This window comes from Macrobrachium rosenbergii, chromosome 44 (genome assembly GCF_040412425.1).
Source record: "Macrobrachium rosenbergii isolate ZJJX-2024 chromosome 44, ASM4041242v1, whole genome shotgun sequence".
Classification (NCBI taxonomy): Eukaryota; Metazoa; Arthropoda; class Malacostraca; order Decapoda; family Palaemonidae; genus Macrobrachium; species Macrobrachium rosenbergii.
The window spans coordinates 23,466,487-23,493,088 of record NC_089784.1 but is presented as its reverse complement, the minus strand read 5'-3'; the positions used below and the strand labels follow the sequence as shown (position 1 = coordinate 23,493,088).

Genomic DNA, 26,602 nt, shown 5'->3' with positions numbered 1-26,602 from the left:
AAAATTACCAGATTTTGAGAGTACCTTATATGAAATTCTAAATACCAAAAAGCTCTTAAAAGATGGAATTTTTTGTGAAGGTAGCATCCATTTGGAAATGTATCTAAAATAATAATTTTAATATAACTTGCTTTACTTACTGTATCCAATTATATTACATGTATTATCATGTTATAAAATATGAACATTGCAATCATGCACCATTTGCTTTCTGGAAATTTTTTGCTCTTAAAATCATTGGCCGACTAAGTTCACCGACATATTGCCATATGTATGAGCTTGGTAATACCAACATCCTCACTGCGATTAGTTGTGAAGTGAAACATGATTCAGAGATGCATGTTTGTGAATTAAAAAAAAGGTTGTGACTCAAGAAAAACCTGTTTTTGGCAGACGCTGTTCGTCCTCAAAGGAGTTACACTCTTATGGTCCCCCCTGGGGCTTCATAAGACAGACCAACCAATTACAAATAATTCTTTTATAGGTGGTCTCGGCTTGTTGGCACAGTGATATAATATAAAGGACTCCGGTCAGGAGGGCTCTACCTCCTGTCCTACAACGACTTCCTAGGGTCAATGTCTTACTCGCACAGATGTGGCAACAGCCTGTTCCGGCCAACTTCATTACACGGCAGGTCTGTGATAAATGTTCACCCAGTCCCATGCCTTTTTGTCAGGGAAAGTGGGTGGGTTTGAGGACTCACAGCGGCTATCAAAAATAGGTTTTTCCTGTGTCAAAACCTGTTTTTTGATAGCGTAGCTGCTGTTCGTCCTCAAAGGATTGGAGATTACAAAAGAAACTGACAGGTGCGGAAATGGCTAAGCTCCTGATAAATAAATCCCAACAACCCAGATAAACATTTTCTTTATTCCAGATACCCATAGGGGTTGGCAATAAAGAACAGGAAACAACATACGAGCCTGATTATGTTGGGTCTGGCTGCAAGATTATTGCACCTTCCTCAGCAATATCTCAGCATGACCACCACTCTCATGGCAATAGAATTTCAGGAATTTTTTACTCAAGGTGAAGTCACAGGTTATCAACAGTTTTCTTTATTCCAGACACCCATTCAGGTTTGGCAATAAAGAACAGGAGACACACAAACCTATGAATGTATTATCCACTGTGGTTCTACAGTGACTTACTTAATTATGTGTGGTTGCAGGATTATTGCATTTTCACCAGTTCAGGAATACTGTCTCTAATAATCACTCTGTACACTCAAAGACTTCTTTGAAGGAAACATTTCTGAAGAAAGTTAATGATGTACAGTACTCGCCTTTCGGATGTCATGTGACTTATGAAAGGAGTGAGGGTCAGCCTTTTTAACGAGGAGGGTCACTAAAATAATTATCAGCCCATGTTGAGAGAGTGGTTTGTTTGTGTTAAGGTATAAGAAAAATAGGACCATCTGGGATGTTTGCCATGACATCTAGGTAAACCTTAGTGCTTGAACCAGGCATAATATTTTTATATGATCCAAAAAGAGGATTTTCCTTTAAAACGGTCCTCATTCTTGGCCAGGAAATGATAGGCCAGGAGACAACAGCAAATGACAACTAGGTGTATGAGTGATGAAATGTTGTCCTTGTCTAAGAGAGCCAAGTATGCTAATCCGAGCTCCTGATTCCAAAGCAGTCGGGAAGACTGCCTCTTGCAGCACATGAGTTGTAATTGTATTGAGCCCATGAATTAGGAGATACAGGAGTCTAAGAACCTTATTTGGGGACCAGGTAATGGGGAACTTTGTAGAAGCTGACCTTTGCAGTGTACAAGACTGGAGAATGGAATTAACAATTTCTATGTTAGAATAAATTCTAAACTATAAGGCAAGGTTCAGCCAGTGCTGCCTTGTATGCCATGGTTGTTGAAACAGCAAGGTGCTTGACCAAAAAGTATAATCAAATGTAAAACTGTTTTAACAGATTTCAACTGGGCTCTCAGTGTGAGGGGTAATCCAACCACATTTTCCATATGGACTGGTATGTTGGTTTAAGAAGCAATGGAAATTAAAATGATCCTTTCATATAATAGTGACTGCAATCTTGGACAGGAGGCTCACTTTGTAATATTGTATTGTTTATGACAATCTTATTTTCCTCTTTGATTTTAATTACATCAATTTCTTAAAAGTACCTAACAGTTATATATCACTTAGTTTTTAAATATAGAATCCTATAACAGGCTAACTTGATTATAATTCATTGTTGCTTTTATTTAAAACAGAGGCTTTTTATACAAAATTCTCATTTCTTGTGTAGCCTTGGTTTTGATCCTAATTATGTATTTTTAACTCCAGGGAGAGAATCTCCATTGGCACCTCCTAGCAGTGGAAGCAGTGGATTTAGTGACGATGACAGTTTACACTTCGATGATGGTCAAGGTTTTACACTCGAGGAATTCGTACGCCACTTAAGAGATAAGGGTCGGCAGGGGTTGTATCACGACTACACACAGATCAAAAATAGGCCACCTGATGGCACATTTGAAAACTCTAAGTAAGTGCAGTTAAAACTATAAGTTTTCAGTTATTAGTATGGTAAGCAAGTATAACAATTTTATTTGGTTCTAATTTGCTGTCTTACAGTTTAAAAAATTGCTTCTTTGAAAGTTGAATACTGTATTGAATGATAATTCTGCTCTTTCAGAAAACGTTGGAATCAAATAAAAAATCGGTACACAGATGTTTTATGCTTTGACCATTCAAGAGTGGTACTAGCACCAGAAGATGAAGAAGGACACACAGATTACATTAATGCTAATTATGTCGATGGCTACAAACAGAAGAATGCCTTTATTTCTACTCAAGGTAGTTACCTAGTTTGTTGTCCTTCATTCTTATAGTCTAACTTTCTTACGACAATGATGTATTGCTTCTTTTGGGTCTTGACAATGCTCTCATTTAGTCATTCATCAAATGGTCCAGCATGCCAGTTTTACATATGAAGTAGAAATACCAGGAATATATTGGAATTTTATTGTTGTATTAAATATTTTAAGTATGTTAGAAGGGTTAAGGCTTGTAAAATACAGCAGTAAGTTACTGCACTTGCAATAAAAATAAATGCACTGGTATTTTAATGGTGTAGAAACCAATTAATGGGAAGTTCATTATTTATTGCTTAATGTGAAGTTTTGAAAATTAGTGTCATATAAGAAAATAAAATGAACAAGTGCATAGGAAACAACAGAAAAAAGAAGTAAGAAATTATCAGGTAAGGAAAATTTTAGGAATGTAGCAGAACTAAAAATTTAACAGGAATAGGAAAAATATATTTGTATACTCAGGCTTGGCACCAGATTTTATGTTGTATGGATTGTGTGCAATATATTGCTTACAACAACTACATTATCAAGCTAGGAGAATAACAGTAACACAGTAGCACCTCAGCTTATTGGATTCCAACTTCTCTTAATTAGTTACCCATCAGAAATTTCTGATGACATGGATGTATGAAAAAACAAAATTTGGATTTTTCAAGAAATAGAAGAATCCTATGAGCTTGCAGAAATTCTGTTGAAATTTTTGTGTGACTTGTGTACTAATTTTGTACTGAAATATTAAGAAACAAAATTAAGAGATATAGTATAGATTTTATTGAAACCTGTATTGTATTTAGGACCTGTGCATTTTTCTGCAGATCTAGTCTCACAAAAATTATATTGATAAGTTATGTATAGTAATAAGTTATTAAGAAACAAACCAAGCTCATTTTAGCAATAGCTTCCATAGATCAGACAGTTGAATACTGTAGTTTGACCAAACTGTATATAACTTTAATTAGGAAATAAGTACTGTAATTGCAACAATACATGTAGCCATAAAAAAATTTTAATATTGAATGCTAATACTGTACAAGTGCAAGGAAAGCACAGTCAGTTATTCTTACAGGATAAAAATATGGACGCTGACTATACACAAATGCTAAAATTACCTTAAGATTACAAATTTCTCAATATTATTCTGTACAACATATGGGTTGCAATAATTGCATCACTCAGTAACTGGGAGAAAAGTAGAATTGTTACATAAGAAGCCTGAAAATCTGACACTCGGAAAATTTACTTGCCAGCCCAAGAAAGTTTCTTAATTAATTTCCAAGTTGAGATAAACAAAGTTACTATGCATTATTTGCCTTTTTTTTTATACTAAATGCCAAATGTTTTGTTTCCTGTAAGCCTGTGTGTATGGACTCCTTGGCCATTTTAGAAGTGATGCACTTTGCTGATAAAATCTGTATAAATCAAAAAGGGTAAAGTACATGTGTGTGTTGTCTGTGGGATTTGTGTAATGCTTAAGGGTAAAACTATGGAATCGCTACATATCAAATTTCACTGCTTATCAGGCCACACTTCTTGAGCTTCCAGTAAGCTGAGGCTTTACTGTAATTGAAATTGTGCTCTGTTAATAACTTATTCCCAGATCAGTTATTGCGAGTGATTGTTTAATTTGAGACATTTATTTTTGTAAGATAGATTTATAGTATTCTATATAGGAATAATAGATTTATAGTAATCGATATAGGAATCTTGAAATTATATGAAGTTTTGGTTTTAGTATTTTTTATGACAATAATTGCAAATTACTGAATACCCCTTAAGGATAACAAGTTAAATCAAACTCTGCAGTGCTATATAATGGTAAAAGATAAAGTAAGTGAAAGGCAAAAGGTTCATCACTGCCACTGAAATGGTTACTCGCTATTTTAGGAAATGTCAGTTCATGACAGTAATTGTAATGGAAAAAAAAAGTGTAGTAATATACATCAGCATTCTGCAACAAAAATAACTTGTACTCCTGCTGAATATAATTATTTCTAACTTTTGCCAGTTGACCTCAGAACCCACAGGCTTCAGCTCCAGAATTAGTTATAATACAGTCATACAGTGAGTTCATGCAGCTGGCCTGATTAGAAAAAAGCAAGAATGCCATTGCATAAAAATGCAAAAACACATGATTATATTGCATGGAATTATCATTGTACAATAGAACAACAATATACTGGGGTAAAAATTGCATTATATGTAGCTCATAAATTGTAAAAAATGGGAGACTGGCAAGTTTGCAAACAGTGATATGCCTTGCTATTGCTTCCAGGTAATAGTGAAATCAGTGTTGCAATAAGTTGTAAATACTGGCATCAAACAGGATCCCCAAATAGTCTTATTTCAGTCCTTTGAATGGTATAAAAAGTAGTTAACTCATGTTTTTCTGAAAATAATATAGGTAGAACACTGTTATACTTGCAGCAATCTGTTATAGGAATACCTTGGAATTGTGCAGTGTTCAGTTGTTAGGCGCGGCTGGTTTATAATACTTACGCTCAATTTCATCACCAGGATTTATTTTCAGACAAATTTTCCACATTTCCATTGTAGGTCCCCTTCCTGGAACATTTGGTGATTTCTGGAGGATGATTTGGGAGCAGAGGGTGTGTGTTATTGTCATGACAACAAGGGCAGTAGAAAGAGGTAGAACTAAATGTGGCCAGTACTGGCCTGTTGAGCAGGGTGCACTTGTTTCTCACTCCCATTTCACTATTACGAATACTCTTGTTTGCAACTATAGGGATTATACAGTGTCAGTCCTCAGTATTCGAGATAATAAGGTGAGTGAACTGGTTAAACCCTACTGTATTTAATTTTTAGTTTAATTTTCCATTATTACAGATAATTAAAGGGACAGAATAGACACCTTCCATAGTATTAAATTCTACAGAGATTTCATTTACAGGCTGTCGGAGCTCAATTGAAAAATGGCTGCCATGACTGGGTACTAATTTAATTCTTTTGAGTTTTCACTTAGAGCAAAGAACAAATTTCTAAGAAACTGTTCTGGAAAGTTATAAAAATCAAATGATTGTGTCCTCACCTTTCACATCACAATTAAGGTATATTTTTAAAGATATTTGCAGGTACAGTTAGCCTTCATAGGAAGGCAGTGCTCTTAATGTCTTGTGCAGCACATTTTTAATATACTACTGGCTCTTGACTGTGTCCCTTCAATGCCGGCTTTATTTACTTCTACCTTGTATTTTTCATTAGTTCCGTTTGATCCTTACAAGTAGCTGTCCAACTAATTTAACTTTACTATGTTCCATTTTCAATTCTTATTTTAAGGACATATCCTTTGGATGAGCCCATTAATTGTTTAACATTGTGAATTTGTCTTGTTAAATTACATAATAGTAATAATAAAGTAAAATAATAAAACAAATAATGATGACCTTGTTAATTCACAAGTGGAAGTTAAAGTGTAGTCGTACTTGAAGCTGCTACTAAGAAATACCATGCTATAGTGTCACTGTAGTATGTTAGTATTATATCTGTATAATATAGTTGTTTGTGGATGTTGCATCGACTACAAAATGTAAATTCAGAAATGTTTGATACTCTTGCAGTCTGGTGAGGAACGAAAAGTTGAGCATATGCAGTTTACATCCTGGCCTGATTATGGAGTCCCAGATTCTGCAATGGCAATGCTAGAGTTTTTAACCCATGTTAGGGACTCTCAGGCTCGTTTAACTTCAGAGTTAGGAGATGCTTGGACTGGCCATTCTCTAGGCCCTCCCATTGTTGTTCATTGCTCTGCTGGCATAGGTAGAACAGGTAAGTGATTGTTCATCTGCCTTTAGTAAAAAATTAAATAATAATTTTTGCTTGTAATGATATTATGTATTTGATTATTTGTGTCGTTATAGTTAACGTAGGTAGTTTTGACTAATACCCATTTTAGGAATAACAAAAAGAAAACCTGAAAGGAAAATTTATACATCTTACCACATTAGACTACTTTTCCAAGTAATCACCATGGATGTTGCTTCAGTATTGCACAATCATGACACGAAAAGAAACTTGGGGCTTTGCATGGTATTCCCAAGCATTAATGTCAGCTGATGGAATGGCATCCCCCTCATTCACCACTCATATAAAAGTAGTCCAAGTTGACATTGTCAGTTTAGAAAGTTATGCCACCTGTTTTCTTTTTTGACTCAAGAGGTCTGCTCCATGTTGGGTTAATGCCCAAGTAGCCATAAGTAACACTTCCATATGTTAAACAACATTAGAGTTGCAATGGACCATTCACAGTGATGGAAGAGGCCTAAAGACTGAAGAACACAGCTACTAAAAATGCAAATGAGGTTGTACTGGAAATGTTTGACAAGGGAATGTGAAAATTTGTCAGGGTACAATAAGGACCTAAATATCTAGAGTCACCATGTTGAAATAATTTATTATTCATAGATTTAAAATAATAATTTCTCCTCAGAAATTTATGTTGGTTATTTTTCAATTCTGAAAGAGACTAGTTTCCATACTGTCTTAGGTTTAGAAGCTCAGATGTGCATTTGTAGATTTGACTTTATATAGGCATGTTTCTGTTTGATGGAATGTGTTAATTAATAATTATGAATATGGACTTTGTCCACAGGCACATTCTGCACCCTTGACATTTGCATCCGTCGTCTAGAAGAAGTAGGAACTATTGAAGTTAAAGGTACTGTTGAAAAAATAAGGTCACAACGGGCTTACTCCATTCAGATGCCAGACCAATATGTGTTTTGTCACCTCGCCCTGTTAGAGTATGCCATTCACAATGGGAAGTTAGTTGAAGTAGACCTTACAGGATTTGAAGAGGATGGATCAGAATCTGACTGAAAATTTTACTATGTAATGAACGGCAGATTGTAATGTTTGACAATTAGTTTTGAAAATATTGTCTTTAAAAATAGTGTTTGTGGTGGGACCACATGGTCAGAATTGTCTGATTGGATTTATTTAAAAATGTAAATAGTTGGACATTGGTCAGACATTCCATAACTTGACCTTGTTAAGAAAATGGAAAGTTGGGAAAAGATCAAAGAGAGCATTTTCGTGTAGTGAAGGGAATACAGTACTTCTAAGATTAGAGATGTGAAAAGATTGCTTAGTGCATGAATGAGGCATTGCCATCCTTGAGTGTATAAAAGAAACTGTATATCTTAAGTGAACATGAAGTTTCGTTCGGAATTTAGTAACCCACCAGTTACAAGCCGAGTATTATGTGAAGGGGATGTTGCCCGTTGGATGACTGCAAAGGTTAGGGAAAGATAGACTTGAATTCTTTCACCACTGAATTGAGGATGCAGAGATTCTGTGCATATTGTTGACTGCAGGATTCATGGGCCTGGATACCTCCTATAGCCAAAAGGTGCTGTTGAGTGCTTTTGTCTGAATATTACTACTACTACTACTACCACTACTTGCTGTGAAGTGATGTAGCCTTTTTGAGTTTGATGTGGAGAATACAAATTTTTTTTTCTTTTCTTTTCATATGCCTTCTCTGTTTCCATTGGGATGGTGCACATATCAGAAGGGAAAATGTAATGTTGCCCTACATGCATGACTCAGTGTTGCTCTTTTCTCTCTTATATATGGTATATATTAACTGATTATTATTTTACTGTCTAGAAATAGGTATATAAATGGATGGTTGAAAGGTTTAAAGAAAAGAAAAACAAAATGAATTAGAAACACATTTCAGTTATTGCCATATTTTTCAATAAGAAATTTTTGTATTACTGCACATTTTTGGTACTTACAATAACTTAACAAAAACTGAGATGTAATAGTTGAAGCTCGTTACTGTTAATGGTGAATCAAAACAAATGAGAAGAGACCAGTGGTATAATTGCTTTAACTACTGTCAAATTTTTACTGTTGTTTTGTTAGCTTCTCTCATTAATTACAAGAAGTTAGGTTAACATAAAAAGACCTCGACGTGAATTTTATTAATCAATTGTACTTGTTGTGTTTCTTATTTATTTTTATTTGTTTTGCATTTATCTAGAAATGTGAAGTAATATATATTAAATGTTTAAGGTATACAATAATGCTGACCATTCCAGTAGAGGTCACACTTTAGGATTTATGTTGGTGCATTCAGTGCATGAATGAGGGTACAAAAGATTTTTGATGTGCCAATTGATGTAGTCTTGCTTTTCAGTATTTCATTTTGGCACTTCACAAAGAATCTGATATCCTAAAAGATACAGTCACTGATAACGGTTTGTTTGAATCGTGCAATAAAGTCAGCATTTCAGTTATTTTTTCACTATTTAAGGGAACTACAAGTAATTTAACCATCCATAAAATTAAGGTCACAAGAACAGGCTTTGACAGTTCAGAGAATTGGTTAATCACAGAGCTGGGGTTGTTTGTTGTATTTATAAAATACTGTATACACTATTTAGTTGTAGGACTAAGGTGTTGCATTAAATAACGTACTGTTAGAAATTTTATTATGAAATTTTGTGAGTTTTGGAACTTGTTTCTCCCTCTGCATTTGTTATTGTTAAAATTTTTTGTTTTTTTTAAGTTAATTCCATTTTTTTAGAACAAAAGGGGGAGGGGGCATTCTGATTGCAGCAGACTTAAATTACAGTTAGTAAACACTGTAATTGCATTCCCTTTCATCATTTTAGGGCGGCTGACCGTTTTTTCCCAGAAGTGTATGAATTGAAATACAGTTTATTCATAAACCACATTTACAAGAGCAACCAAGTTGCATTTTGATGTGATGTTTTTAGTAGCTTATGGTTTTATACATGGCATTATACTACCCAAGTAATTATTTGTGGCTCTTATTTATTCAGTGTAAAGATTTAAATTTTTAAATATAAAAAACTAAAGAATGTTAAATTACTTGTAAGAACATATTAAATGAAACTTTTTAGTATAATAACATAGTAGTCTTTGTTTTCTCTTTTGAAAGGAGTGAGATGTCTGGCTGAAATTAGTGAACAGTAGTTTCAACATTACTCTATTCCAATTTTAATTGTAATTAACTTGCTGTTTACATACTCAATTTGGTACTTTGGTTTCTAACCAGTGTTTTTGACTTAGGGTTTTCAGTTGCATTTTGCAAAAGGCTTGGAAATACATGTTCAGTGCATTTTGGTTGCTGTAAACTGTGGATGAAATTGTAGTATGCTGTACTACATTATTTGCTCAGGTAATATGTTAAAGGTAACCAAAACTTAAGGAACAGGTCATATTGCTGAATGTAATATATTATAAGCAGTATTAGCAAGCGTATAGTATACAGTATATATTTTGTAATACAGAAAATGAAAAATTTTATTAATTATGCTGACTCTATTACATGATCTAGATCATAATAATCAGTAAAGTGGTTATTAAGTTCTTTTGTGACCAGTACAAAGTACCATGAAGTTGCAAGTGCCAGTCTTATGACGTGCACACACGAGACAATTACGAGGGTTTATAACAAACCATTTAGCTAATCTCCTTCAAGCTCAGGGTTTATTCCCCAGTTCAATTTTATTTCCCCTACCAACCCAGTAGCTTTTGTATTGTTTTCCCTTACTTTTATGAATACACTCACAAATACACCTTTAACTGTTCATAATATTTACAGGAGAATTGATACTGGAAGGTGGCTGACAAATTGTTTGGATGAGCAACTTTGCATTTATTGAAAATTTTTTCTTAATGTGCAAATTGTGTTCACTGCTTACTAAATTTCCCATTCTTCTAAAAGTTAGTCCTGTTAAATTAACTTCTTTGTAACATAAGTTTTGTATTGTTAAAGAATTAAAGATAAGTTCTTCCAAAGATGTCAGTAATGTACTGTTGTACTTATTCATTACCATGACAGTTTGATTAATTTCTTGTAACTCTGCAGTAATAGAAAACAGAGAAATGAAGAGGATTGTGATTTGGGCGTTTTGGTATGTTCCTATGCAAGTACAAACCCAATTATTTTTCTTGTGCATCTAAAACTGAAAATCTGTATGTTAAGAATTATTTAAACAGTTTATTAGCAATTTTGTGTTTCTGCACATACAGTTCTTTATATTTTATTTGCACTTGTAAGATGGTTTGTTGTACAGTGGGGATTTTCTTTGTAACTTAGAGAATTTTTTTTAGAACATACCATATCTGTATTTATTCAGAAAATTTCAGTTTTCTAATCATGTTTCCTGAATTCTGTGGTAGTGAATTCCTTTCTGGATTTGTGTGTATTTAATAGACTTCCTCTTATAATGTGTAATATTTTGTTTTTGGCTTACAATTTATGCCCCTTTTCTTTAATACTGCAGCACATCTTGAAACAGGGTGAATCCTGATGGAATATTGTGAAAATTTTATTCTTCTATATTATCTAAATTTAGTGCCTTTTATGGAGGTTTATTTACCATTGAGCAGCACTGAATATAGTACTCGGTTATTAAGTCATTGATTCATCGTGTAAATGTGCAACAGGAAAGAGGTAAAATTAAAATCAATAGACAATATAATTATTAACAATTTATTTTTATGGGATTTTTTTTTACTGTTACCAGGAAAGCCTTCCAGGTCTTGTGTCCATTCAGTGTGCCAATTTTCAAATCTTAACTTTCCATCATGAGACCCATTCACATTATTTTGTTCATATATTGTGCTCTTAGTGGGCTTCTGCAAAAATAAGTGTTTTCAAATCAACTCTTACCTTTTTCTGGTGTTTTCATCAAACCAACTCTTACCTTTTTCTAATTGTCTTTTCCACATACCCTGACTAGCCCTTTAAAAGTATTCAGCTCAAGTGATTAAGTTGGATTATTTTAAAAACCAGCTGCCCACCCCATTTGAATGGAGGTGGTGGCATCGTTTAGCCAGACTTTACAAGCTAACCTCGTAAGTTTAATAGAAGGTATGGTGGGTGTCTTTTTATCATGTCTTGTTTAGTAAGGAGGTATATTTTCCTATACTTATTGGTTGTTATTAGAATTGCGTATATGTTGGTCACTTTAGAAATTTCAGTAATATAAACAGAAGGTACTTGCTGTCTTAGAAGGCATGTCTTGGCTTTATGCTGCATTAGTCTTGGCAGCATTTTCATGTTGATGGCGATGACTTGATATTTTAGATTTAATGCAAAAGGACAGGTACATGAAGGTGTGAGAGAGATGAAGGCATAAATGTAAATTGTGTAAAGTGAAACAGCTACAAGCAGCAAGAAGTTGTGTGTTTGCTGCTTATGTTCATAGTTGTATATAATAAAGATACCATGTAAAACTTTATTCATTAAAAGATTGTTTTGGGTCATTTTTGGGAATTTGTCATCCATTTTTTACCTAAAATACACCTAGTAAAGGAGTTCACTTTTATCATTGGATGAAGGGTCTATCTTCATAAACCTCTTATTATTAATTTCAGTGGCAAATCTGGTATTTAAGTTTATGTGAATGAATATACAATATTTGTTTTCATAAGAAGTCTGTTATTTTGTCTTGTATACAACAGCAATGCTATCATGTACTGTGCTACTGAAGCACATTGAAATGCAAGAGGTACAAGAAGACCTTAATAATTTCATAAAATTTTCTTGAGTATTAGTAAATGTTTTTCCAGATCACAACCAATTATTGCAGCTACTTGTGAGTATGAAAGTACAGTAGACCAAGGAACTCATCGCACAACTCATTGATTGTATGAGTGTCTGATTAGGCACATCACCAAAGATGTAACTTTTTTATAAAACTTTTGTACATATACTAGTCAAATATCTTAATAAAATCTTCTTTCTACTCTCATATTCATTTCCTCCTTGAAAAATTTACCAAATTTGATTCCCAAGGTATGCTTTTGTCTCTCAATATATGAAAATCCAGACTGAGAGGTACTCCTAAATAGATTACATAATGTGGTTATTGCTGCTAAATTAGCTTAGGCTTTTGTTTTCCCTTCATTTTTCTACTCTTGTATAATTCAAATTGATATTCCATTAAGTAACTTAATCACCATGCTTATGGTTTTGATTCACCTAGAGCTTGAAGGAGGCTGAGTATGGACATCATGCCTCTTCATCCATGGTATCCATGGTAAGTGTAAAACCTAGTAGTTCGTCTAGGGAGTTATACATTAAGTACAGAAATATTGTTCTTACCCATGTAGCACTCCTCAGGAAAGCAAGAGTACCTTGTATGAAATAACCTATGCTTTGTGTATGCAGGATGAGGATGAAAAAGGTTATGAACAGGCATCACACACACTTCAGTTTCTGAATAGTTCATAAACCAAATGGACATCATGTTTCATTAACTACTAGACAGTAAGTAAAGTTTTGTTACCTACAAGCCAAAGGAAAGTAACCGCAAAAGAAAAAGCTATTTCAAATTCATCTTGTAGTACAGTTTGACAGCCTGTTCAAAGCACGTGTTTTACCGAGTGTAATTTTCACCTTTGAGAAAGTTTCTAGTTGAGTACCTGACCAGCAGAGTCTTTCAGGCCACAGAGGAATAGCTAACTGGGAAAGCTGCATAATAACAAAACAATATTTGCTCTTGTTCAGGTCACTGTAATAATGCCTCATATTGATGTGGATGTAAAGGTGAAAAATGTTAAAATGAGAAAATTACCATACAACCTTCACTTCCTGAAGATATGTAAGTTGAAAACAAAGACTGCAATTGAACAATCAGAATTGTCAAGGTGAAATTGACCCAGTCCACTGAAAATAAATAAAAGCTTGGCTAGCTATGCCAGTTATGCCATTCTGTTTCTATAGGCTATCTCTGTAAAATTCCTGGTGCCTTGTTATTGGGGTCTGTGGCTATCAGGGGCAACTATTAAATTAGCTAGACCTTGTTTTGTAACCACTCCTTTTTTCCCCTTCTTACCCAGTCAGGGCTGATATTTGGTTGATGATCCATGTGCTGTTTTTAATATTTTCATTGCTCCTGCAAAATGGAGGATGAGGATGGAAGGCATGCCTTGTCACCCGTACAATCTGGCTAACATAGTAGACAGAGGTGGAAGGCTATGTATCTAGATCTTCTCTTAATGCTGGATCCAGTCTTAGGGACCGACAATCCTCAAGAACTAGAATAATTGAATACTGTATATCAAAGTATAAGTCATAGGGTGATCTGCAAGAATGTTCATCCAACTTTGATATGTATCGTCATTGTAGACACTATGACATGCCTTGATGGAAGTTTTGTAAGCTTCAGTTTATGTTGACAGTCAGTACATCAACACTGATATCACTCCCCTTGTGAAGAAGCAAACAGAAAAAAAAAAGTCATGTAGAACATTTAAACTATAAAATGAAAAATATGACCAAAAAAAATTTCAAACCACCAGACCTTGATCCACTTTGAATTTAATCTTTAGTTGGGGGTTCTGATAATGAAAACTTCAAATAACAAAAGCTACATGAAAACGATTAAAATCAACAAGACAAAAGTTAGGGTTACCAGGTACAACATAGGACTAGTGTACAAGTAAATGTTGCCTAAAAACTATGAGCCAATTAACAAAAATTGAAAATTTTATAAGTACAGTAAATTACCAATTACATAGCTATAATTTTCTAACTAGTATGTACGGCAGCTAAAATTTGAAATTCTTGATAGTAATCTTTTGTTTTGGTGTAGGTAGCTAACCCCACCCACTTTCGGGGAAGAGGACCAACTCAACAAAGAGTTAATTTTGGAATTCGTTTACTTCAGCCTACTGGTTGTTGGTTTGAGACAAGTTAGTAAAGTATATTTTCCATATGGTAGCCTTTGGCAATTTAGTAGAGTGATAGGTTTTCTTAGTAGAGTAATAGGTTTTCTTAGAAGACCGAAGTTTTCACGATTTTGACTTTTCATTAATGAGACTTTTTTCAATATTACGACTTTTCTGGTAGTCACCTTGTTCTCTGACCATGTATGACGCAAGTACGCCTAGTACTTGATATTCAGCAAAGGCTGCAATATGAGATTGACATCAGGAAAGTATGATTCACATACCATTTGCACAAATTCAGTCTGTTCTTTAAGATTATCATGTGCTGAATGCAGACTGGGATCCAAAACAATGGAAAGTCTAAAATTCTCATCTATCCAAAGGGACAAAAAGTTAGGAATGATAACTGTCAGGAATCTGCTAGGTTTTCTAGTAGCATTGATGTTCCTCTTGTATCTGTTCCTTTACCTGGCTCCCACACTTCTGAACCCAATGCCACTGCCAACCTTGAGTCAAGATTCGACTGAAAATTCAAGTTGATTGTGGAATCTATGGCTCAGTTAGGGACTTCGGTTTAAGCCCTTATTGACCAAGTGAGTCAAGTGAACACTAAAAGTGCTAGTGAAGTGTTGGTGGAGAAGCTGGCTGCCTGTCCCACCAATTCTCCTAAGCAAAGGTCCCTGGCGCATTCCCCTGAACCTGGGAGAAGCCATACCAGAGGTCCAAGGGAGGTCCATGGGGTCTGCCCACTGGTAGTTAGCCCCTCAGTCGCACCTGAAGTCAAGTCCCAGGGTGTGACAGACAGCCAGTGGAAAGGCATCTTTTCAGGAGCGCGCCATCTTTCCTTGAGTTCAGAGGTGTCTAGCCCTGGACAGAGGCACCAATGGCATTTCAGTGATGAGTCAAGGCCACTGAACGGTGCCTTGCAAGAAAGTAAGGGGTTCTGAGCCCTCTTGCAGTTTTTGGGACAGCCCACAGCATTTCTCGTCAGTGTGTTTGGATGTGGAACATCAAGTTTTGGCGCCCAAACGCTCGTCTTGTGCTCGCAGACATAAGCGGCCAGTAATGCCCGGTGGTGCAGCAGTGTCTGAGTGCCCATTAGCACCCTAGCTTTTAGAAGCACCAAAGCACTAGTAGCGCCCAAGTGCCCAGTGGCTCCTGAGCAGCCAGTAGCGTCCGTACATATGGAGACCCCTCAGGGCCTAGTAGCACCCGCTTGTCCAGTCTCCTCTTCTAAGTGCTCAACAGCAGCTCCAGCTTCCTTGCATCAAGCTCCTGCGCCTTCAGTTGTGGATCAGTCATTGGCTCCTATTCAGCAGTGACTGGATGATATCCTAGGTTTTTTTGAAGAAGCCTCCCCCTGCCACTAAGTCTGTTGCAGAATTATCCTTATCACCAGTGTCATCTGTTGAGGAGGAGTTAAATAAGGATTTAGATGAAGACTCTTCTCCTTCCGCATATGCAGCTCTTCTATGTTTCCTGCTTCATAGTTTTCCTGCCTTTTTCTTGCCAGCAGCTCCTTCCTCACCTGCATCCATGTTTCAGATGTGCAATCAACCTGTGGAGTCTTCCAGGTTACCCAAAATGGTGCTCTCTACTTTGGCAAGGAAGGTGCTGAGCAAAATAGAGAATTGGCTCTCAGTCAAGAGGGAGCAAGGGAAGGCTTCCTTCAGTTAACCCCCTTCCCAACTGTCTCACAAAGATATTCTTCTTATGCCACTGGAGAAGCTCCTTCCCTGGGTGCTGCTGCCTCCTCCCAGGGGGACTTCTCCGGGCTCACTGATTCCTCACATAGAGCGGCCTTTTCGGCGGCCAAAGATATGTTTTCAGCAGCAGAAATTGATCATTTGCTTAAGAATCTGTTCAAAGTTTTTGAAGTCAGTTTTTTGGATTGGTTGGCGGGCACCCTTGCATGGAAGATACAGGACTGCCCTTCTTTGCCTGCAGACTTCGCCTCTGATTTTCTTGGAGTCTTTTCTCACTACAGCTACCCCATTTAACAGGCAGTGTTAATTTTTAGGTTGGAGTTAGGCCAGGGTCATATGCCAAAATAACCGCCTTAATAGTGACATAATTTTTTTTCTAGTTTTTTTTTTTTCAGTGAGAAAGATTAATCTCATTTCCCAGTTGAGTAAGTACTGCAAAAGTGCTAATCTAAAAAATATGATACCAAAATAGTATTTTGGCATAAAATTTTTTGAATAAAAATCTCAAGTTTTTTACCGTATTTTTAAAATTTTTGTATATGAAGGTATTTTTCTATAGTTATGTTATTAAGTTCATTGCCAAGAAGACATTTATCACAGAGGGAAATGTTGTATAAATCACCTACAGTACTTTGTTTTTATTACTTTTTCCTTTAACATTGTTTGGGGATTACAAAAATGCCATAAATCCTCCCTCAGTCATACAAGAGCAACTAAAACAAAGAATGTGTCAAATATGCAAAGGAGACTAATGTGGTTATAATATCTTTAGAGGTATAATTCAATTAGTACCTACTGGACAGAGGTACATACACATTAGACAACCCACCATAATAGGTACGCATCTTTGCAATTCCTTTTCTCAGCACTGTATTGAGATATTTACAATTTCTTTACTTGAGACTACAATCATTTATATATGCAGTGACCAAATATCACGTTCTCCATGTACGCTGTCTGGTGGGTACAATCTCGAGAAAGGAAATAAACCATGAATTTGTGTGTACCTATTGGTTACCTCATCCTAATTTGTTCAGGAGAAAATTGTCCCCCCCTATACAATTCTTGTATCATATTTCAACATCTCGCAAATAATGCAAGGCAAAAATCAATTAAAACCACTGAGCTGTGCTGACAATCTTCTCTAGCACATTGTGACGTTTTACTTTAAAAAATAGTAAAAAATCAGGATTCAACTGTGAGTGTGTGCACTGACTTCATTAAGCAACATAGAAAAAAAGGACATCACATTTTATTCCATTTGCAGTTCTGAAGAAAGCACTCAGCAAGGGGAACACGATGGTATTGATAGCTCCTTGGTGGCCACAAAGGGAGAGGTTTCCCGAGCTGCCTTTCCTGGCAATAGATGTTCATCACCTCCTGCTGTTCAGGAAAGATCTCAGTCTCATTTGGGAACTCTTTATCTGACTGGGAGTTTTGTGTTTGGGCAGTCATGAACAGACCAATGTTTGGGTCTCCCCAAAGGTTACAAAACTTCTGACAGACTTGTGGATGAAGAGACCATTCTGGCAGAATAACCTGCCCTCCCCCACTGAGTTGGTCTGCAAAAACATTGTTTTTCCCTAGGATGAACTGCAGTAAAAGAATGTTGTTCCTAGACTCTACCCAAAGGAGAAGTTTCTCTGCTAGCCTTAACAAGTGTCTCGAGTTTGTGTCTCCTTTCATCCTGATGTAAGAAGGTGAGGTTCAGTTGTTGGAGTAGACTATGACTGTCTTTATCTCTGACTAGATGTTCCACTTGCATAAGACCCTTCCTAACTGCCAAAAGTTCTAGGTCATTTATATACATCTATCTCTCCTCTGCATTCCAACTCCCTGATATTTCAGTGTTCCCCAGAGTGGCTCCCCGACCTAATCCCAATGTGTCTGAGGACAATGTGAGGTCTGGGCTCTTGAGGTCTAGAAGCAGATCTGTCAGCAGTCTTGACCAATCTCCCAACCAATGAAGATAACCCAAAAGATCTGGAGGAACTACCACTGTGGTCGAGTACGGAAGAAGCACAAACTTCTAAACACTGATCAGAATGCCCAGCACTAAGGCCAGACACAGAAGAAAATCCTTCACCCTCAAGATTGCCTTAAATAAGCTGGCAAGAGCTAACCAGTCATCCATATATAGAAAAAATCACATACTTAACAGATGACTCCACCTCGCTAATGGTGCAAAAACACAGGTGTTCAAACCAAAACCCAGAGCTTTGAATTAGAAGATGCAGATCTATGCTGTTTCATAAAACTGGAAACCAAAGCAGTTGCATTCTGAGAACTTTCTTTAAGGGAAAACAGTTTTAAGACTGCCCCAAAATGAATCTTAACAAAATCAAGTAACTTCAGCATCTTACTCACCCAAACAGGAGCCTGGGTACAAGCCGACTAAAGAGTGTGCTGATCAATAGATTCATCCTCAGTAAAATGGTGAAGTGAAGCAGCATGATCTATTAGGTGCTTAAAAGGCAATGGGGGAATCTTCCAAATCAGGGATTAAATCCATCAATCCTAAAGGAAGAGCTGGGGGTCAGAAACTGGCAAATCTGCAGACTGAGAAGATGTGAAGCAAGTTTCTGAGATGGTAACATACCTGGGACTGCCAGCAATGACGTCACAGGAAGTGCCAGACAGCTGGAAGGGAGTGGGCAACTAACTAGATGATGAAACAAGTTGGGAGGGAGACTGTTGGATGGGAGAAGGTAGAGGGTTCTCGCATGATGTCACCATGGTAGACGAAATACCCGCCTCGAGCCTCAACAATAAAACCAGAAGACAAAAGCTTCAACTCAATAGATGACCCTGCTAAAGCAACAGCAGGAACTATCTGCAAAACACTAGAAGCAGCGGAATTGGAAGGCCACTAGTACAAATACGTACAGATGTCAAATGGCGAGGAGTATGAAGTGATGGGGGAGGTATCGAGTAAGAGGGGCAAGGTTAATGTCCAAAATGGAGTAAAGATAGCGCCTGAGTTTGTTGATGCATGTGCTCAACTCTACTGAGTAAATCTTTCAGAGAATGCTTAGATTTTGAGTTGGCAGGCAGTTGAGAGAGAGATGGTGAAGGACAAATGCCTCCGTCCTGAGACATGCCTTGGTTCCTTGGCAAAGAACACCTACTGTTGCAAGGCAGTCCAGAGAGCAGGCTACAGACAGATGAAGGCTCTGACACTTTCTCTCTCAAGGGTGGTGGTGGTGGTGGGGGGGGACAAAAAAGTTTGATCACAATGGGGGCACTGCAATCCTTAACAATAATATACTTGGTCAAGTGCCTAACTGACAACAGAAGTAAATTCACATCTTCCTCACATTTGCCTATCTGTTTCTCCTGAACTACATAGGGAGCATTAGAAGATGGAGTAGCAGTGAGAGAGGAATCAGACTTACCAGGAGAAGGAGGGTAGGAAGGTCGAACAACACTGGAAGAAGGAATAGATAAATCAGACTTATGGGCAGACCTAAAGTTCTGTGTACATAATCTACTGGCCACTGACATCTGATACGTTACAATAATTACTCATTTTCTCATCAGACCACTCCTTACTTTCTTCACATTGAGAAGAAAAATCACATTCATTACCCCTAAAGGTAACACAAATGTTGTAACCATTAAGCTCACCTGATTATAACTGATTTACACAAAAGTCAATCCTACAGAACCTACTGATTCTCTGTCTGCTTGCCACTGAAGACATAATGCAAAACAGAAAACAAGCACAATACTGTATAAGAAAAAAAATAAATCAGCCAAGATATAATAAAAATTAGTTGAGTACAGCCAATTCACACCATATGTACATGGACATGGCAAGAAGAATTCTGATAAGAAACTTAATACATTTCAACACCACCTGGTGGGAAACAGGTGATTATACCATGTCCATCTCGGTCAGCAAAGCATTATTCTTTTGTTTATTTTGAATGCTGATTGCACCTACTGGTGTGAAGATGTAAGCTAACTTTTACAATTGGCAAGCTTAATCTCATATAATTCTAGACTCCTAAAAAGATACAACATTAAAAATAAAACTTTATATCTACTGAACCATGAAAGAAAAATATATTCCTTGCTAAAAAAAAAAAAAAAATTGTTCAGTGGATCAAACCTCCCCAAATATTAAAACCAGGTATTCCACTATACAGTAAGAATGTACCAAATAACTAGGGGTTCCCATACCAGGTCACTGAACAAACTCATAAAACAAATAAAATCAATAAAAAAATGCTAGCAATGCAAAAGCTGCAGCAAATATGTCCATACCACCCAAAAACTGTAATAGTGATGAAAGATGGGAAAGTTGAGGATTAAATTAAATCATGTTGAATGTTACAATGATACCTTTTACCTTTAAAGACCAAACTACTGTATACAGAATCATGGCCCACCAAATGTGTCCACTTCGATCAAAACTAAAATGAATGATCTAATGTGAGTATTATACAGTATGTATAATGCAGAACCTGAATGTTACAAGAAGGATAGGAAAGACCATCAACTACAGCCAAAAGTAAGAGGCTTCAATGATCATTCAAGAAACCCACAAGCTAAACTTGACATAACAAGACAGAATTCCCAATAAAACAACATTAAAAGAAACCAGACCAAAGTAATATGTAGTATATACAATAAATCAAAACCGATAACAAACAAAATTAAGCCCAATAAAACTTGCAGCTATCAAGTATTTTACTGCACTGGACAATGCAATAGCTCCTGTAGCAAAAGCTAACCTAATCAGAAGTAAAATAGTACAGAAGATGAAGTATTTATTAACTCTGAAAATGTATGAAAGCTGCAAGGCGAATGCTCTCAGCAAGTGAATGGACTAAGCATTGACCTACTGCTTCAGCTGTTGAAGGTTTGAATCCCCAAAGGAGGAGGTTATCATCAAAATCTATTTCCAAGCAATATTGCCTTCTTATAATGTGTACTTCACCTTGGGCCAACTGGGAAAGAGGATTACATGAGCACACTCACTATAGGTGGGATGGGGTGAAAGAGCTGCGGGGTCCAGTTGTTCCCTCTAAACCATGCTGTTAGTAGCTGAAGTGACTTGAAATTAACAATTCAATTTTCAGGCTCTACTGCCTGCTTATATTGTGGGTGAAGAGGATTAAATGTGTCCACTCACAGCAGTTGGGGCAGGGAGGTGAAATCATCGTTATGGGTGCAATGGTGCGTATTATGATACCATGTATATGCTATTGCATGTCTGGTTATTCTCCTTTTATGCCATCAGTTGCTGATGAAACAAACATCGACCTACTGCTCCAGTGGTTGACAGTTTGAATCTATTTTCAGGTAATGCTGCCTGCTTATAATGTACAGCACAGGTATAGGTCAATGTGTCAAACTTTCAGACTATGGGCCCTCCATAAAAGTAAATTTACCTTTAGCTTTGAATAAATTAATTATTAAGCCTGCGTGTAAACTCTAGTTATAATTAATGAATTAATGAGAAATCTTGGCTGCTAACAAGTTAAATTTACTAGCTGACATTGCTTTTTTACATTTAAATTGACTGACCACATGATATCAGTTCAACATAAAGTCCTGTCCTAGAAAGACATTAAAACATCGGCAAAACTGTGAAAACATCACACACAAGGTCATACTATTTGGTATATCTGATGGAACACTGAAAGTCCATGTATAACATCGAGGAAATCTTCTGTTGCAGATTTTAGTTTGAAACTTATCATCATGAATGCATAAAAATGAACCTAATTTATGCAAGTCCCTATCAGTCTTAAAATCATCAGAAACTCTAGAATATATAAAATGGACATACCTATTTCCAAAGACAGACATTTTCAATGCAATCTACAGATGAATTACCTTGATTCCTCATTCATTTGATCAAGGTTAAAGATTTTGAATCACACAAATATGAGCATGTTACCAACATTAGGGTGTACTTAGACCCAATATGAATTCCTTTTTCATTTATACCTATTGTTAATAATGGATACACAAAACTGTTTTTAGCACAAAACTTCAACATATAAACAAAGTTGACTTTCATATGTTCATAACATATTACATCTGATTTAACTTACTAAAAACATATACATGTTTTTAGTAAGTTGAATCAGAAATAAGTCAAATCTCACCTTTCGAAGCATTGAAAATTTCTGTCTTTGAAAATAGGAATGTCCTCTTTAACAACCATTTTATATACCGTACAGTTCGTGATGATTTTAAGACTAACAAGGACTTGCTTAAGTTAGGTTCATTTTCATGCATTCATGATAAGTTTCAAACCAGAATCTACAATTAATGAATTATTTTCATTTTGATGTACCTGGACTTCCAGTGTTTCACCTGACATACCAGGTAATATTACCTGAGTGATGTATTCACAGTTTTGTCAATTCTTTAATTGCCTACATCCACAGTGGGTGTCAATACATCCAAAGTGTGGATAAGGAATTATAATAAAGCTAGCCCAGGTTATGATACGATACCGAAAATGCTGAGGTAACCCCCACCAGCCTATAAAAATTTAAACTAACATAACACATTGTATAGAAAGAACATAAATAATTATTCATGTATTTTTGGTAGAACTAATCAGTAGCTTCACATAGTGCATTACTTTGTAAACTCATTTTTATTAACTGCAGAAGTTGTATGCTGGCCATCCTGGAATGCTATTGCACATGCGCAGTGTTATAGGGGAGCTTTTGGTAAAAAGCAGAGTTTACTTGTTGGGTTAGGTTAGGTTAGTATTGTTCTTTTTATAACTGGTTTCCGTAGCCAACCCCTTCTTAAGCATATGGCTCCCTAATGAAACGCGCATGTGCGGAACCATTCCACAACAACAACAACAACAACAACAACGTGGCAGCTCGGCCTTTCTCGCGTTTTCCCCCACCCAAAACCCAGCGTTCCCAGAGTCCCAACCATGTTGAGTAGATATGAGGTTAATAATAATAATTGACCGACAATAAAACCACCACCTCCTTCATCAGCAACACTAAAAGTAGAGGATAAATCAATTTCCAAGGTAATAGTTCGCGTGGAACTGTTGCTTAGCAGCTTAGATTTATTCTCTTCTTGGACACATGGCTCCCTAATAACTTTCGTATTCGCGGAATCGTTCTATGCAATCGAAGCGGAGCTCTTACTTGGAAAAATCACAATTTGTACAACTGTAAAATGAATGCTATTTATGTATATGAGTTCTACCAAAAAGAAAGGCCAGATCACCCACAGCGTTGATTTCACGTTGGCTAGGATCCTTGTTATTTGCACTTTCTGAGGATCCCATTTTCCTTACATTTTGTGGCTCCCATTTTCTATGTTTTGTAAAGTAAGGTATACAGTTATGTACTATAGACTGAGAACAATTTACAAAGGAACAATGACTGAAAAATTCAATAAACTACAGTACAAACAGTGTAGTAAAACAGAAATGACTGTACTGTACAATGTTCGTCTCATACATATCTTCCAGTATGATATACCCTCCGAGGGTAATTTTATAACTTACCAAATTACTTATTCGGAATCAGCATCCCGTTTAGTAGTAGAAAGTTCGATCTTTGCTCTGTATATCTATTCACACGTGCAATTTTATTTGCATCTTTGGCATTTCAAGTAATGATTTGGTTACAAATACACGGTCGCACTTAGCAAGGTGTAATGAAGGGCGTTGTCGGGGAGAGGAGTGCAAATGATCGAGTTAATATAATTTGGATTGCATTTCCTAGTTTTGCATTTAGATACTGGGCAATCTGAAGCACATTGCTGAAGTTATTTAATATAAAAAATTCCCGTTATTCTTCCTCTTTTGACAATTTGAAAAAATCTAATTCTTCATTTGTTGATTACTTATGGCCTGAAATATATTTTTCCATTCCCTCAATTATGTCGACACATCATCCACAGGCTTTTCCTGCGATCTGCGAATTTCTTACTTTTCCATCAGTCCCACAGAAACCTTTAAATAAATTAATAACTTCACTCCATAGAGGCTCATTAAATGCATTTACAGATTCTGGCTTTGATTTATTTATTACTGCTATTAAAACTACGACTGTATCTGGAGTACTATATGTATTCCCAGAGTTAAATGCACAAAGATTAGGTCAATATCAATGGCTGCCCGAACGTGATAAAATATGTCTCCTTGACAAATGTAGCTTTATACTCGGGTGAAGAGGCTGCAACTGTGGGGTACAGTTAGGAGGTGAAAGTAAAACCTTGATATTTTCAGGAAGACTTTCGGTGAAATTATTAGAACATTAGAATGAATGTAAGCCACACTTTCATGGGAGTCGAATGTCTTCTTTCAGTGGTCTGGTTAATCTACAGGTTAATAATAATAATAATAATAATAATAATAATAATAATAATAATAATAATAATAATAATAATAACTTATTGTGTTGCAAGAACAAGGATAGACAATTCTGAACTTTCTGAGACTTAGTTTCTTAGCTCTATGAACGAAGCTTGGCTTGATCACGTGACCTGCATTATCAAACTGGAGTGACATTATTCTTTCTCCCCACATCTTAAGCCTTTTGCTTGCACTACACTGGTGAATGGTTCTTCATTGGAGGGGTGGGTAGAGCCCTCGGCTAGCACGCTGTTGGCCCAGCGTTCGTCTCTCCGATCGGCCAATGAAGAATTAGAGGAATTTATTTCTGGTGATAGAAATTCATTTCTCGTCATAATGTGGTTCGAATTCCACAATAAGCTGTAGGTCCCGTTGCTAGGTAACCAGGTGGCTCTTAGCCACGTAAAATAAATCTAATCCTTCGGGGCAGCCCTAGGAGAGCTGTTAATCAGCTCAGTGGTCTGGTTTAAACTAAGACATACTTAACTTTACACTGGTGAATGGATATTCAATTCAGCATCTCCTTCCAAAACAATTCAATTCCATCACAATGAAAAATTTTTTTTATTCTCTCAGATATCTGGTAGGGGTTTCCTCACTGATAAACTTGGCTTTTCCAGTATGTTTTTGCATTTTTAAGTTCATAACAGTTTCTGAAACTATGCAAACATCCCTTATTTACAGTAAATGGCTTGACATCACTTGTTCCACCACACCCTTTCTTAATCTTTGTATACGGTAGGATCAGTGCTTTCATTTGCAACACATTACTATCCACCAGAGCACTTTTTCTTCACATTTCTTTTAACCATAAATTCAGGTCTTTTTTCAACTTCAGCCAGCAGAAAATAAATAAAATATTATGGACATAACTTTTGAGTGTTTAGTAGCTCAAGAAAAACTATCCCATAAATCTTTTTCTGTCATGGTATTTCATAAATGTTTCGTTCTTGGTGCACATTTTGGCGACTACTACATCCGACTTTTTTCTCTCTAGGTATTAAATCAAGAACTTTACATTCTTATTTAACGGGAGAGCTTTACAGCTTCTCTTTGGCTTGGTAGAATTGCCAGCATCACTTCAGTTGTGTTTTGAGACCATTCTAAACAAAAGTTTTATGTACTGTACATTATCTAGAGCAATATTGAGGGCCTCGATGTCTTGCATGAGCATGACTGCATGAACGGAGACTATGTGAACAGTTAACAAAGGGATGATCCACGATGCAAACCAAGCACGAGCACAAAGTCAACGTAAAATCAGATTCAATCTGTTTTTTAATTTCTGTGGTCATATACTGAATATTTCCAAATCGCAGCTAACTTGAAATAGTGGATGAAACTGGGGAAGAGGGAGGAACGCTGAATATAAAAATGCCACATTAAAGAAGCCCACTTTCCTAATGCAAAAGATAAAACCAATAAACAGAATATTTTGTTCTGAAAAGACAAATGCCTCTTTTCGTTAATGTAGCCTAAATATTCATCGAAATTCAAAGACCTTACATCTTAATTATTAAGCATTCGTGGATTCACTTAACTAAACTTTGGAATAAAGCAAACTGGAAAAGTAACACAATCATGTAAGAACATACTCTTTAATAGATATAAAGTGTAAGGGTCTTCAGTTGAATGTTCTGACACGTTCTCAATAAATTATTCTTCAAATGTAGCTTACATGAAATACTTCCATAACAGATGTTGAGAAAATTCCTCAAACAGGTATCTGTTAAACTGATTCCATGTTTTATCTCGACTGACAGATACTCGTGTCGTTGAAAATATTTTGCAGACACCAGATTTCCAATTTGGAAAATATTTTGAAGTTAGGAAAATAGGAAATCTCGATAAAACTGTTCCTTAAGTGCGTCCCCAAAATCTTCGTATCAAATTTAATTGGAAGAACCTAGTAAAAAGTAAGCCTACAACGAACTAGCAGCTGAATGCGTTGCAAATGGTGGACCGAAAACTTTAATTCGGGTGGAATGAACTCCGAGTATGCGGGATGCCTGTCGTTAAATGAGAGTCGGCCATTAGC

At 36.3% G+C, this 26,602-nt stretch overlaps 2 protein-coding genes across 26 annotated transcripts in view; one reads left to right on the top strand and one right to left on the bottom strand.

The window, feature by feature from the left end:
* The window catches only part of Ptpmeg2 (Protein tyrosine phosphatase Meg2), a 191,220-nt gene extending 178,645 nt beyond the window's left edge, over positions 1–12,575 (top strand). For all 25 annotated transcript variants that reach the window (XM_067087954.1, XM_067087960.1, XM_067087947.1 and 22 more), the window contains 5 exons: positions 2,303–2,501; positions 2,652–2,812; positions 5,383–5,612; positions 6,405–6,612; positions 7,436–12,575. In XM_067087954.1, the coding sequence (XP_066944055.1) occupies positions 2,303–2,501; positions 2,652–2,812; positions 5,383–5,612; positions 6,405–6,612; positions 7,436–7,662 (1,025 nt within the window). In that variant the 3' untranslated portion in view covers positions 7,663–12,575. The remainder of the gene's footprint in view (positions 1–2,302; positions 2,502–2,651; positions 2,813–5,382; positions 5,613–6,404; positions 6,613–7,435) is intronic.
* The window catches only part of LOC136829419 (uncharacterized), a 195,235-nt gene that overhangs the window by 9,155 nt on the left and 159,478 nt on the right, over positions 1–26,602 (bottom strand). The gene's annotated exons all lie outside the window — the stretch shown is intronic.